Raw genomic sequence first — 15,154 nt, 5'->3', positions numbered from 1 at the left:
AGAAATCGAGGGAACTTCTTGAAAATCCGCAATAACTTTTTATTCGGTTTACCGATTTTAATGATTTTTAATTTAATCGAAAGCCGAAGTTTATCATGTGGTCACATTTAAATTTCATCGAGATCTGACAACTACTTTTTGAGTAATCTTTGATAATGCGTTGTTACTTGACTATTTTTTCGTCGATCAACGTTGTATTACTCGTCGATGTAATTGAAGTCGGTTTTTTTTTCGTTTGCGAGCAAACACAATTATTTCAGTTATCATAAACCTATAGTTTCAATGATAAATATTCCTGAATAACCAACAGCTACTGTAAGATAATAAAACCCACATGTATTGTAAAATAATAAAAATATTTTAAACAATATTAACTTTTTATTTATTTAATAAAAGAAAAAAAATTGTTTTCTTATCGGTCACCACGCTCAAAAAGTGTAACTTGAATTAATATCAAAGAAAAAGAAATACTGCATAAATAAAATAAATAAATAATTATAATTGCATAAGTTGATACAAAATGCTATGCAATAGCTTTACCGCGGCAGTCCCCGAGTGCCACACGTTATTTTTTTTAACCGACTTCCAAAAAAGGAGGAGGTTCTCAATTCGACTGTATTTTTTTTTTTTTATGTATGTTACATCAGAACTTTTGACCGGGTAGACCGATTTCGACAAATTTTGTTTTAATCAAAAGGTGGTGTGTGCCGATTGGTCCCATTTAAATTAATTTGAGATCTAACAACTACTTTTTGAGTTATATCTAATAATACGTTTTTACTTGACGCTTTTTTCGTCGACCTACGTTGTATTATACCGCATAACTTTCTACTGGATATACCGATTTTGATAATTCTTTTTTTGTTGGAAAGGAGATATCCCTAGTTTAGTACCATAATAAGGAAACCAGGATCTGGTGATGGGATCCCAGAGAAATCGAGGGAAACTCTTGAAAATCCGCAATAACTTTTTACTGGGTGTACCGATTTTGATAATTCTTTTTTTGTTGGAAAGGAGATATCCCTAGTTTAGTACTATAATAAGGAAACCAGGATCTGGTGATGGGATCCCAGAGAAATCGAGGGAAACTCTTGAAAATCCACAATAACTTTTTACTGGGTGTACCGATTTTGATAATTCTTTTTTTGTTGGAAAGAAGATATCCCTAGTTTAGTACCATGATAAGGAAACCAAGATCTGATGATGGAATCCCGGAGAAATCGAGGGAACTTCTTGAAAATCCGCAATAACTTTTTAATGAGTGTACCGATTTTAATAATTTTTAATTTAATCGAAAGCTGACGTTTGTCATGTGGTCACATATAAATTTTATTGAGATCTGATAACTACTTTTTGAGTAATCTTTGATAACGCGTAGTTACTTGACAATTTTTATTATTATTATTATTAAACGGTTTTATTTAGCTCACCCCGTTTGTTTTATTTTTTTTTATTTATTCTTGGGTCAAATTTAGTAATTCAAATTTCACCCTCTTCCTGTCAACCGATTAATCTGAAATTTTGTATACACTTTGGATTTAGGTGACAATACAATTATGTTTATTCATTATCATTATAAATTCAAGATGGCCGCCGCTACAAAATGGCGGATAATTTATGTTTTATTAATCCCATCAATATGGGTATCAAATGAAAGGGCTCAACAAGCAGAATACAATATACTATAAAAAATTGAAATCCAAGATGGCGGCCGCTACAAAATGGCGGATAACGTAGGATTTATCAATCCCATCAATATGGGTATCAAATGAAAGGGCTCAACAAGCAGAATACAATATACTATAAAAAATTGAAATACAAGATGGCGGCCGCTACAAAATGGCGGATAACGTAGGTTTTATCGATCCCATCAATATGGGTATCAAATGAAAGTGCTCAACCAGTATAATCAATGTACTATATAAAATTAAAATCCAAGATGGCGGCCTCTACAAAATGGCGGATAACTTAGGTTTTATCAATCCCATCAACATGGGTATCAAATGAAAGGTCTCAACAAGTAGAATACAATTTACTATGCAAAATTGAAATCTAAGCTGGCCGCCGCTACCAAATGTCTGATAACAATTTTTTATCAATCCCACCAACATGGGTATCAAATAAAAGGGCTTGACAAGAAGAATACAGTGCACTATTCAACCTCAATATTTAAGATGGGCCTTGCAATAATGAAGCACTAAATGAATTAAACAGAATGCGAAATAAAAACTAAAAACTAGAAAATAAAAATAGGTAAAAAAACTTTTAAGTTAAACGGTTTTATGTTAAACATACATTGCAATGTTTAAGATAAATGTACTAAAAACCAAAAAATAATAAAATAGATACAGTCGTGGGAATTATAAACATATGCATAGACTAGACTAAAATAAAACCGTGGGGCACGTCAATTGTCTACAAATTATAGACTTAATGTGCGATAGAAGAATCGTTTAATTCGTCGTTAAAATAGGCAGTTGGCCCGCAGACGGTGAGGAAATTACTTACTATTTTCTTGCTCATGGAAATTCCAATAGTTATACACTCCATGTAAATAAAAGAGATGTTTCAACTAGTTTATCGTTGGACATTCACACTGCTGGCTGGCGAGGAATCGTTTCACTGCTCGTAGTTTGTCTTTAATTGACAAAACATATGATAAAAGTACTACTCGCTCACCACTTTTTTATTTTTTTTTATTAAGCCTTTATTGCCAACACTATGTACATGATTTATCATTTCATAGTTAAAATTAGACATGCAAATTAGAATTTATAGCTTTAAAAGTAGAATATAAAAGTTCATTATTAACATTATTGAATTACTATTATATATACTCAATATCACTATATATGTAATTTTAATTGTAATTTTAATTGTAATTTTAATTGATATTATATTATTAGGTAAATATGTCGGGCGACGCGTCGGCGTGTCTTTGCGACACGAAGGCCTCCTCCAGCTTTCTCCATTCTGCTCATGCTTCAGCTTTTCTGTGCCACATTGGACCCGCATGTTTTTTTTTTTTAAGTCATCAGACCAACGTTTTCTTTGTCTTCCTCGTTTTCTTTTTGTTTGATATCTAGGAGTCCATTCTGTTATATCTCTCGTCCATTTATTTCTATTCTCTCTCATCATGTGGCCTACCCACCTCCATTTGAGTTTTCTAGCTCGCTCACCACTATGAAACCCTAAAACTCGCTTATAATCAAGCTTGCTAGCTTGTTTCCACATTCTAGCCCTACTTATCACACGTCCATCGTTGTCGGTTGAACAACTGCCTAATTATAGTGTAACATTACAAAAAAAAAAACATTTTAATCAACGATTGTAGACAATTGACGTGCCCCACGGTTTTATTTTAGTCTAGTCTATGCATATGTTAATAATTCCCACGACTGTATCTATTTTTTTTTTATTTTTTATTATTTTTTTTTTTTTTTGGTTTTTTTTTTAGTACATTTATCTTAAACATTGCAATGTATGTTTAACATAAAACCGTTTAACTTAAAAAGTTTTTTTACCTATTTTTATTTTCGTCAATCTACGTTGTATTACTCGTTGATGTAATTGAAGTCGGTTTTATTTTTTTTTTTTTTTTTTTTTTTTTTTTTTTTTTTTTTTTTTTTTTTTTTTTTTTTTTTTCGTTTGCGAGCAAACACAATTATTAATTGGTAAACTTTGTTTGAATATAGTTAAACATGCTCAATGTGCTATACTTGAATTAAATAATAGTCTAACAAAATTAAAAAAAAATAATATTAATTGTTATAACGGTAAATCCTCATGGTGCATGTCGTGTCACGCTATCAAAGTCTACATCTGTAAAAAATTATTTATATAAAATATATCTGTAAATGTCTACGTATTAGACACCTTTAAACAGAATGATGAGATCCCACTGAATTATTTAAAAAAAAAAAAAAAAAAAAAAACACCTGGACATAGATATTTTAAACGACAAAAATTTTAAATTTAATATAATGATTAAAGGTATCTATCAGTTGTATGCTACTTAAATGTAGTCATCACCTAGAATTAAAGTAACACTCAAACTCTTCACCAGCAACATGTATACACTAATTTCTATTGTGATCGTTATTTAAAGAAATAATTAATTAAACACAAAAATCGGTTAGTCGTCTTCACACTAGATGGCAGTGGTTGTATTTTAAATCACGCTAACGTTGTGATAATCTTAAAACATATGATAAGCGATGGTTCAGTTTCCCGGTGGTTCGGTGGTTCGGGTTAGGTTCGGGTTAGGTTCGGGTTAGGTTCGGGTTAGGTTCGGGTTAGGTTCGGGTTAGGTTCGGGTTAGGTTCGGGTTAGGTTCGGGTTAGGTTCGGGTTAGGTTCGGGTTAGGTTCGGGTTAGGTTCGGGTTAGGTTCGGGTTAGGTTCGGGTTAGGTTAGGTTAGGTTAGGTTAGGTTCGGGGTGCTTGACACGGCGCGCCACACGCTAGAAGAGTGCGCCGCCTGGGACCCTCAGCGGAGGGCCCTCGTGGCGGTCATCGGCGGGGACCTCGCGCTGTCGAGCGTGGTCCGCTCCATGCTCGGCAGCGCGAGGTCCTGGTCGGCCGTGGCCTCCTTCTGCGAAGAAGTTATTTCGCTGAAGGAGGCTGCGGAGCGTGAGCGCGAAGCCGACGCTCACGCCGACGCGCTACGAAGGAGGCGACCGGCGGGACGGAGGAGGCGTCGCTACGCGCTCCTCCACCCTCCGCATCGTGCTTGACGCGGGGGCGCAGCCGGCGCCCCTCTCCTCCTCGCAAGTCGCGGGGGGGAGGGGGGCGCGTGGGGCGCCCTCGTGGCGGGCGCGGTGTGGGGGGGGAGGCGTCGCTGGGTCGCTCCCCCTCCCTCCGCATCGTGCTTGGCGTGGGGGCGCTCCGCGCGCCCCTCTCCTTCCCGCAAGTCGCGGGTGGGAGGGGGGCGCGCGGGGTGCTTCCGCGGCGGGTGTGGTGCGGGGGGGGGGAGGCGTGGCGGCGCGCTCCTCCGTCCTCTGCATCGGGCTCGGCGCGGGGGCGCTTCGCGTGCCCCTCTTCTCCCTGCGGCGATGAGGGAGCGCTCTCGGTGCCCGGGAGCGCTCTACAACCGGAGGCGGCCTGCCCTGCACCCGCAGGCAGGCCCACCGTCCGGGGCGTCATGGCGAATACTTTTAGTGGTCCCGTGGCGCCCCACCAGGACGACGAGGGCACCGCTGGTTTTTACTGAGTAGTCCGGCATTGCACTTTCCGCCGGGAGTCTCAGACTTCCGTCGCCTTCGGGTGGCGGGGGTGCGTAAATGCATTTTCCAGCGTAAAAAAAAAAAAAAAAAAAAAAAAAAAAAAAAAAAAAAAAAAAAAAGGTTCGGGGTGCTTGTCGGTCACCTCCTCGTGGTGCACCCTGGGCAACGGGGCGGGCAGCAGTATCACAATCGCGGCACTGCTGCCCGTCGCGGCTGACGACCGACGTGCGGGGATGCATTCCGGCGCTCTACATTAGAGTTGTCCCGTGAGTGCATCAGGTGGCACAGCGCTCGCGCACTGTGTCACCACGGGGGGTGGATGGGTTCGGCGTGCGCTTACCCCGCCGTCGGACAGAGTGGGCAAGAGTCCTGTTCGCTCACCGTCCTATTATCGTAATCCCGTTTCGTGGTGTCGTGGTCATGTCTCGCGGCCACGTACGGGACCGAGGGTCTTGCCTTAACTGGCCGGACCGCGAGGAAGAAAACCTCTATAAAAAATTACCCCGAATCCCAAGCGGCGACGCAGCGCGAGGGGATGCATGGCTGATGGGAAGTTCAGTCTCTACTGCGATCCCCTGCTCTGCAGCCCCGCCGAGGCCAGAGTGGGGTTACGCGAGGCTTGCCCAGGTACAGGGGGTGTTACTTCGGGCTGACCACCCTTTCCCCCATACTCGTGGGAACAAGATGGATACAAATGAAACAATTTATTCAGATAGTGATGGTGTGGAGAACGCGTCGGAGGGTCAGACTGCTCTCGACTCTGATGACAGTCTGCCGATTAATAGGAGGGTCCGATCTGTCGGGAAACGGCCCCGACTGCACTTGACCTCGTTGTCGCCAACATCTGACGACGAGAGTCATCTGCCGCTGACTGCGCTAGCTCGCAAGCGCAGCAGCCAAAGAGAAGCGGCCTCGCGCGAGAAAGCGCTTGAGGCAGAGGTCTTGGAGGCGGAGGAAGGACGCCGGGCAATGGGTGTGGATGTAGGCGACGTCCGCACTGTCGAAGCCTTGGGCGTGCAAGTCGCGAAGGACGTCGACATTATATTAAAAGTGGCGACGAGATCGACGAACCTGAAGGGGACCTTCGTAAAGGCCTTGAAGAACGCGGCCTCTTCGATCAGCATTGCGGTGGAGTCGCTTAAAGAGCGTACCGCCTCAGACGAGGTCCGCAAACTCCAAGCGGAGAACACTCGGCTGAGGAGGGACGTTGAAGAATTGAAGTTACAGATGGCAGAACTGGCCAAAAATCGGCCCTTACAACCTGTCTCTGGTCCAGCACAGGACACACAGAGTGAGACGGACAGAGAGGATCGGACGCGAGCGTCCTTGCTCTCTTCGATCAAGGAGATGCTCGACACCCGCCTCGCAGACATCGAGGAGAGGCTGCCGCCGGCGAAGACAGTCCGTCCGCCGCTAGCAGCAGATACTACAGGGGTTGCGTTGCAGGCGCCGCCACCAGCGAAGAAGAAAAAGGTGGCGCGAAAGGCGAAAGCCGCCACGGTCTCCACGGCCCCTGTGACGGCTGTTGGCGATGCGACGGCGACCCGACCTCGTGACGACGAATGGGTCGCCGTTGTTAAAAAGAAAAAGAAGAAGAAGGGCAAGGACAAACCTCCTGCGTCGGGTGCCGCTGCTGCGAAGTCACCGCAGCAGCGAAAGAACAGAAAGAAGAAGGCGAAATCCCGTCCTCCCAGGTTGGTGGCCCCCCGTAGGCCCGCAGTGATTATGACACTGGAGCCAGAAGCAGAGGAACAGGGGGTCACCTACAGCCACTTACTCAAGCGGGCTGCGGAAACGCTAAATTTGGCTGACCTGGGAATAAGTGAAGGGTTGACCGTGCGCACTGCCGCAACCGGAGGCAGGCTGTTGGAGCTGGCGAAAGGCCAGACTTCGGAAGCGGCACAGCGTCTGGCGCAGGAGCTTGACCGCGTCCTCGAAGGCACGGCGAGAGTCGTCCAGCCCATGAAGCTCGCGAGTCTTCGAGTTTCTGGACTGGATGACTCCGTCACTAAACAAATGGTGGCAGAGGCGGCAGCCAAGGCCACCAAATGCGACGTCAGCGTCCTTAAAACCGGCGAAGTATCGACTGGACCAGGAGGGATCGGCGCCTCAATATTAAGGTGTCCGATCCCTGCCGCGAAGGCTCTGGCACAGGCCGGCAGACTCCTTGTCGGCTGGAGCTCTGCCAGAGTCACACTACTGGAGCAGCGCCCGTTGCGCTGCTTCAAATGTATGGGCATAGGGCACACCCGCCCAACATGTCCCTTCGCGGTGGACCGGAGTGGTCTGTGCTATCGGTGCGGCAAGGAGGGGCATATTGCCAAAAACTGCACCGGGGCTCCTAGTTGTGCTGTATGCACCAGCGCCGGAAAACCGGCTGCGCATATAATGGGAGGGCGGGTTTGTCGTCCTCCAAAGGTCCGGCGAATGGCGGTGGGGCGTGCCCCCCCTCCAAATAGTCGAAAAGCTGCGGAGGAGGCTGCGGCGATGTCGTCGTAGCCTCCTCCCCAACTCCCTGGAGTCATAGAGCGCTCTCGTGCCCGTGAGCGCTCTACAAGCGAAGGCGACCGCGCAGCACTCGCGGTCATACGTCGGGGTGTCACGGACAATACTTATTAGTGGTACCGTGGCGCCCCACTAGGACGACGAGGGCACCGTTGGTTTTTAGTGGGTAGTCCGGCATTGCACCTACCGCCGGGAGCCCCACACTCCCGCTGCCGAGCTTTCGGTGGCGGGGTCAGTGCGTAAATGCATTTTCCAACGTAAAAAAAAAAAAAAAAAAAAGGTTAGGTTAGGTTCGGGTTAGGTTCGGGTTAGGTTCGGGTTAGGTTCGGGTTAGGTTCGGGTTAGGTTCGGGTTAGGTTCGGGTTAGGTTCGGGTTAGGTTCGGGTTAGGTTCGGGTTAGGTTCGGGTTAGGTTCGGGTTAGGTTCGGGTTAGGTTCGGGTTAGGTTAGGTTAGGTTAGGTTAGGTTAGGTTCCCAGGCCTTTGGAGCCCAGGCCCCGGACTTGGGACTGGGACCTGGGCTCCAAGGGGAGGAGTTGCTGGACTTCTACTGGGCGCGTCCCCGGGTGGCGGATAGGGGAAGCCGCCTGCGGTTTCACGACTGCGGGCGGTAGGGGTCTTCGGACCCCCGCGGACCAACACCAGGCGGAGGCGTCCGGGTCCCGCTCTGGTCTTTTACCAGAGTGGTCCCGTGACATTGCGCCACGAGGGAGCGCGGAGTTTGCGTGGAGTGGCCTAGCCCTTCACGCGGCGCCGGAAGAGAGGGCGCGGAGTGGGACGTGGACCTTGGCGGTCCCCCCGGCACTAGAGGGCGGGGTGAGCGTCATCGCTCGCCCCCCTTGGTGATTAGATGGTGAGACTGGCGCTGCGAAGGCGCGGAGAAGCGGGGTGGGGATTTTCCCCCCTGCTCCAAGTGGACGGGCGACCTCGGCGGCGGTGACCCCGCCGTCGGGTAGAGTGGGCGGGTTTCCCGTCCGCTCTACGCCTCATAATCTCGTAACCCCGTGCGAGGTGTCGTGGTCATGTCTCGCGGCTTCGTTCGGGACCGAGGGGTCTTGCCTTAACCGGCCGGATCTAGAGGAAGAAGACCTCTATAAAAATTACCCCGAATCCTAAGCGGCGACACAGCGCAAAGGGATGCGTGGCCGATGGGAGGTTCGGTCTAACTGTGTCATTCAACAACATGGACACGACGAATAAAACGTTACTACCCCAGGAGGGTACCTGCGCCTCCGGCAAAGGAGAATCCCTCCGTGCATCTGCAGATGCACGCTGCCCGTACGAATCTGGGGAGGGCACCCATCGTGTTTGTGTTCGCGGTTCGTCCGCCGTAGAGAGGCCCGAGAAGGGCGGAGTGGAGGTAGTGCCCGAGAAGGGCGGAGTGGAGGATGCGCCCGCGAAGGGCGGCGAGGACGGGAAGCCCGAGAAGGGCGGTGTTGTTCACGGGTCTTCTACCCGTGAAGCTGTAAGCTCGCTTCCTATACGACTACCACTGGTGATGCTAACGCGCATCAGTGATGAGTATGGGACAGAACCTGGACAGGTAAGGAGTAGGTCCTGCTCGATTACGAGTCAGGAAAACATGTCAGAGGGTCTGACCGCCATCGACTCCGACGATAGTTTTCCGGCCTACAGAAAGGCCAGAAAACCGGGAAAACGACGACTGCTCTCATCTCCGTCGGCTTTGTCTTCGGACGAGGAGAGCCGTCAGACGTCGTCGAAACTGGCACGTAAGCGCTGCCAGAGGAGAGAGGAAGCCTCGCGCGAAAAGGAGAAAGCGCTGGAGGCGAGCATCTCTGATGCGGAGGAGAGACGTCGGGCGATGGGTCTGGACGTAAGCGACGCTCGAACCGCCGACGCCATTAGTGCGCAGGTCGGTAAGGACGTCGACGTGATTTACCAAGTGGCGACCAGGTCTATGAACCTGAAGGGTACCTCCGTCAGGGCCCTCAAGGACGCCGCCACTTCAATCCGGCTCGGGGTGGAGGTGTTGAAGGAACGCACTTCCTCGGACGAGGTCCGCAAACTGCAAGCGGAGAACACTCGTCTGAGGAGGGACGTCGAGGACCTCAAATGCCAAGTGGCGGAGTTGGTCAAGGAGCGTCAGCCGGCTGTCGTTCCGGGCCCGGCTCCAGTCACTACCAGCGAGGCTGACAAGGAAGAGCGGATGCGGGCGTCGCTGTTGTCGTCGGTCCGAGAACTGTTCGACGCCCGCCTTACCAGCATCGAGCAGAGGCTGACGCCGACCAAGGCGACGGACCACTCGAGTGATGCAACGCAGCAGGTGCCAGCGCTAACCACTAGCGCTGGAAAGAAGAAAGCTCGCCCGTGCAAGGCTGCGGCCGCGGCGGCGAAAGCCGCCTCGTCGGCGGCCTGCTCGGGTGAGGGAGCCACGCCGGCCACACCGGCTGCTGCTGGCGACGCCGAATGGGTCACCGTCGCCAAAAAGAAGTCAAAGAAGAAAAAGAAGAAGAAAGATAAGGGCAAAGCTCCTGAGTCGGACGCCGCTGCTAAGGCTGCCCCGCAGCAGCAGCGGAAGGGACTCAAAAAGAAGAAGAAAACACCCAAGTTGGTGGCCCCCCGTCGGCCCGCAGTGATCATCGCACTGAAGCCGGACGCGATCGAACGGGGGGTCACCTATGCCGACGTTATTCGCCAGGCTGCAGGTTCGGTGAATCTCGCCAGCCTGGGAATTAAGGAGGGCTTAAGCATTCGTTCTGCCGCAACCGGGGCCAGGCTGTTAGAGCTGTCTAACGACCAGGCCCCGGAGGTGGCGCAGCGTTTCGCACAGGAGCTCGAAAAAGCCGTGGGAAGTGTGGCTAGAGTCGTCCGGCCCGAGAAACACGTCAGCTTGCGTGTTTCCGGACTCGACGACTCGGTCACGAGAGAGATGGTCGTCGACGCGGCGGCCAAAGTGGGAAAATGCGACGCCGGTTCTGTCAGGGCCGCGGAAATCGCATTCGGTGGGAGCGGGATGGGGTCAGTGGTTCTCCGCTGCCCGATCCCGATAGCGAAGGCACTCGCCGAGGCCGGCAGACTTCTGGTCGGCTGGAGTTCGGCGAGAGTCAGGCTTCTGGAGCGGCGCCCGTTGCGCTGCTTTGGATGCATGGGTATCGGGCACACTCGCCCGACCTGTCCGACGGCGGTAGACCGTAGCAGACTTTGCTACAGGTGCGGTCTCGAGGGGCACTTGGCCCGCACATGCACTAAGGCGCCGAATTGCGCGGTCTGTGCCGCTTCCGGCAGACCGGCGTCGCATGTGATGGGGGGACGGAATTGCCGTCCTCCTAAAGCCAATCGGAAAGTGGCCGCGAAAGTGGCCACTCCCGCTCAAAGGAGAGAAAGCCGTCAGGCAACTGAGGAGGCCTGAACTGAGGACCACGCCACATTGGCGTACGGCAGAACACACGTGGCGGTTTTTATTCAGTAAGAGTCTGAATCCCCTCCGAGCCCCCCCTACCGGAGGGTGTCCATGACGGATTTTCCCCACGATAAAAAAAAAAAAAAAAAAAAGGTTAGGTTCCCAGGCCTTTGGAGCCCAGGCCCCAGACTTAGGTCTGGGACCTGGGCTCCAAGGGGAGGAGTTGCTGGATTTCTACTGGGCGCGTCCCCCGGTGGCGGATAGGGGAGTGCTGCCTGCGGTTTCACGACTGCGGGCGGTAGGGGTCTTCGGATCCCCGCGGACCAAAACCAGACGATGCGCTCCGGGTCCCGCTCTGGTCTAGTACTGGGGTGGTCCTGCGAGCGCGGGTGTGTTGGCGTGGAGGCGCGGCGGTGTGTGTGGCGCTGAGACGGCGCGGTGACGTGGGGGTCGGTCTTTCCTTCCCCCACGCGGAGGACGGGGTGGGCGGGTTTGCTCGCCCGCCTTAAGGCGTGCGAGGGCGCTTTCTCGCGCCGAGGCTGCGGTCGGCTGGAGGGCCTTGACTGCGGCCACCCTGGCCTTTGTCGGCTTCGTCGGGCTGACATTGTCCGCCCCGGGCTAGGTGCCTGGTGTCGCGCAACGCCGGGCTAGGCCTGGGGTGCCGGGGCGGCGCGGGATTGTAGCGCCCACAGGCGCAATGCGGGCGGGGGGTGTCCCCCTGCCCGCGGGGGGGGCCACGCGGGCGATGGGTCGGGGGATTCGTCGTCCGACTTGCACGGTCCCCCCAAGGAGGGGAGGGCGCGCTTCGTGTTCGAGTGCGCCCTCCGAGGTGCTTTGCACCGCGGTGGGCCCGAAAGGGCAAGCGCCGGCGGGGTTGCGAAAGAGCTAACAGCGTCCTTGTGACCCCGCCACATTGGCGTACGGCAGAACACACGTGGCGGTTTTTATTCAGTAAGAGTCTGAATCCCCTCCGAGCTCCCCCTACCGGAGGGTGTCCATGACGGATTTTCCCCACGTTAAAAAAAAAAAAAAAAAAGGTTAGGTTAGGTTAGGTTCCCAGGCCTTTGGAGCCCAGGCCCCAGACTCAGGTCTGGGACCTGGGCTCCAAGGGGAGGAGTTGCTGGACTTCTACTGGGCGCGTCCCCCGGGTGGCGGATAGGGGAGTGCCGCCTGCGGTTTCACGACTGCGGGCGGTAGGGGTCTTCGGATCCCCGCGGACCAAAACCAGATGATGCGCTCCGGGTCCCGCTCTGGTCTAGTACTGGGGTGGTCCCGCGAGCGCGGGTGTGTTGGCGTGGAGGCGCGGCGGCGTGTGTGGCGCTGAGACGGCGCGGTGACGTGGGGGTCGGTCTTCCTTCCCCCACGCGGAGGACGGGGTGGGCGGGTTCGCTCGCCCGCCCTAAGGCGTGCGAGGGCGCTCTCTCGTGCCGAGGCTGCGGTCGGCTGGAGACGAGAGGCCCGAGAAGGGCGGAGTTGAGGTAGTGCCCGAGAAGGGCGGAGTGGACGTAGTGCCCGAGAAGGGCGGTGAAGACGTTGGGCCCGAGAAGGGCGGAGTTACTGGCGGGGCGAGACAGCCGCGAGTTGTCCTCACGCGTGTGGACAGCGTCGGCTCTCTCTCCTCGGTCGACGGGAGGTTTTGGGGGGCGGGATCAGATTCCGACGACAACATGTCGTTGGGATCTTCCCGCCGCCGAAAGCCTCAGTTTAGGAAAAGAATCCTGTCTCCGGGCTCCTCGGAGGAGGAAAATGAGAGGAAAAGGGCGACGCCTGGCAGAGGCCGAGGTCGACCGGCCACAACCGGCCAATACGTCGGACTGGCCGAAGCCAAACGTCGCCTTAACGACGAAAAGGAGCGGGAACGTCAAATCCAGGCGGAGAGCGATTTGGCCGTTATGGCGCGGGCGGTCCAATCCAGGACAAGCTCGCGTCAGTCGGACATGTCGCTCAGCGACGACGCCGGAAGATGTGGAGACGCGCTTTCTCGAGCGGAAGGTTACCTTGAGCTTCTGCAAAAGGTGACCGGAAGCTCGAGAAACCTCAAGGGCACTTATATCAAGGCCCTTAAACAAGTGCGCAAAGGTATGAAGGAGGTGGTGGAGGAACTCGCCAATCGCAACGCGACTGACGAGGTCGTCCACCTCAGGGCGTTGGTTGCCGAACTCCGAAAGGAGAAGGAGGAATGGAGGGCGAAATTTAACGCCCTGGAAGAGAAAATGGAGAGATTCATGCTGTCGCAGACTGCGGCGCATAAATCTCTGCGTCCCGACGACTGGGACGAACGTGAACGCTCTCTCGCGTCCAAATTGAGCGACATGCTCAACGCCTCGATCGACGCCAAGATCGAGGCGTTGAGCGACCGGCTCTTACCGGCCAAAGCGCAGCGTGTCGCTCTGGACGCGAGGAAGGACAGAGAGGCCCCAGCTTCCGAGCCGGCCGACCAGGCGGCGGTCACGACGTTGACCCCGCCAGCGAATCCGGCTCCGAAGAGGGGGAAGCCAAACGGACGGGAGAAAAAGAAAAAGAAGGGTAAGACCGCGAACGCGGTCGAGACTCCGGCGGCAGCGCCGAAACCTGCTGCGAAACCGGCGCCCGCGACTCCTGCCGCGCGGGAGACCTGGTCTACCGTCCTCGGACGGAAGGCCGGGAAGCCAGGCAAGGCTGCGGCTGCGGCTGCTTCGAAAGAAGCGAAGCCGAAAAAGAAGTTGCGGGCGCCGTCTTCGGCGGCGATTTCGATAACGCTGCAGCCGGAGGCGAAGGACAGAGGCGTCACGTACGCCTCTGTAATCAAGGAGGCCCGCAGCAGGATAGACCTCGATGGTCTGGGAATCCAAACGCTCAAGATCCGAACGGGCGCGACGGGTTCCCGGATCATCGAGGTCCCTGGAGCGGAGAAAGGCGAGAAGGCCGACCTTCTCGCCTCGAAATTGCGGGAAGTACTCGGCACGGAAGCCGTCAGAGTGCAGCGGCCTTCGAAGAGGGTCGAGCTGCGGGTCATGGGGCTCGACGACTCCGTCACCGCCGAGGAGGTCACCCGAGCACTGGCCGCGGTGGGTGGGTGTCAGCCGGACGACGTGAAGGCTGGCTCCATCGCCCCCAACGGCTCGCTCTGGGTGAGCTGCCCGGTGGTCGCGGTGCGAAAAGTCGCCCGCGAAGGACGATTGCGCGTCGGCTGGACCACGGCGAGGGTCCGGCTGCTCGAACCGAGGCCGCTGAGGTGCTTCCGGTGCCAGGAGACGGGGCACGTCGGCGCGAAGTGCACTCGCGTAGTGGACCGCAGTGGCGCCTGCTACCGCTGTGGCGAGTCGGGCCACAGACTTCGCGAGTGCAAAGCCGAGCCGAAGTGCGCCATATGTGCGGCGGCCGACCGGCCCGCCAACCACAAAATTGGCGACAGGAGGTGCCCCGACTACAACAAGAAAAAGGGAAAGACCAACAAGAGTGGCAGGCGCAAAGACAGGCCCGTAAAGGCTACCATCGTCGACGCGCCGGCTGCTAAGCCAGTGGAGGATTTAATGGACGCCGATAATTAATGGCGTCCATTAAGTTCTTGCAGGCCAATCTGAACCACTGTGCCAGAGCTCAAGATCTGCTGATCGAGAGCATGGCACAGTGGGGCATTAAGATTGCGATAGTGGCGGAGCCCTACGCGGTCCCCGATCGCGGCGATTGGCTGGGCGACCTGGACGGGTCGGTCGCGGTGATTGCTCCGGCCTCTGCGGGCTTCGTGGACGTCCGGAGGGGGAGCGGATACGCACTCGGTACGATGGACGGAGTGGCCGTCATCGGCGTGTACGCTCCCCCGAGCCGGAGTCTCGCCGACTTCGAGGCAATGCTCGCGGAGATCGGGGCGTCGATCGCTCGGCGGCCGCACCGTGCCGTTCTGGTCGCCGGCGACTTCAACGCCAGGTTGGTGACCTGGGGGGCTCCGGCGACTGACGCGAGGGGCACGATCATGGAGGAATGGGCGGTGGCAACGGGCCTCACGTTGCTGAACCGGGGCACGAGGAACACCTGCGTGCGAAGGAGCGGTGGGTCCATTGTGGACGTGACTTTCGCGTCCCGAAACCT

The 15,154-nt window shown here is 53.8% G+C and overlaps 1 protein-coding gene across 1 annotated transcript; it reads left to right on the top strand.

Annotated features, from left to right (window-relative positions):
* The first annotated feature begins 5,906 nt into the window (after positions 1 to 5,906).
* On the top strand, positions 5,907 to 7,721 carry LOC123664363. Its single transcript, XM_045598906.1, has one exon. It carries the CDS (start codon positions 5,907 to 5,909, stop codon positions 7,719 to 7,721), a length of 1,815 nt encoding a protein of 604 aa, XP_045454862.1.
* The last annotated feature ends 7,433 nt before the right edge of the window (positions 7,722 to 15,154 follow it).

The sequence above is a fragment of the Melitaea cinxia genome, chromosome 22 (assembly GCF_905220565.1).
Source record: "Melitaea cinxia chromosome 22, ilMelCinx1.1, whole genome shotgun sequence".
NCBI lineage: Eukaryota > Metazoa > Arthropoda > Insecta > Lepidoptera > Nymphalidae > Melitaea > Melitaea cinxia.
This window is presented reverse-complemented; position numbering and strand designations above follow the sequence as displayed.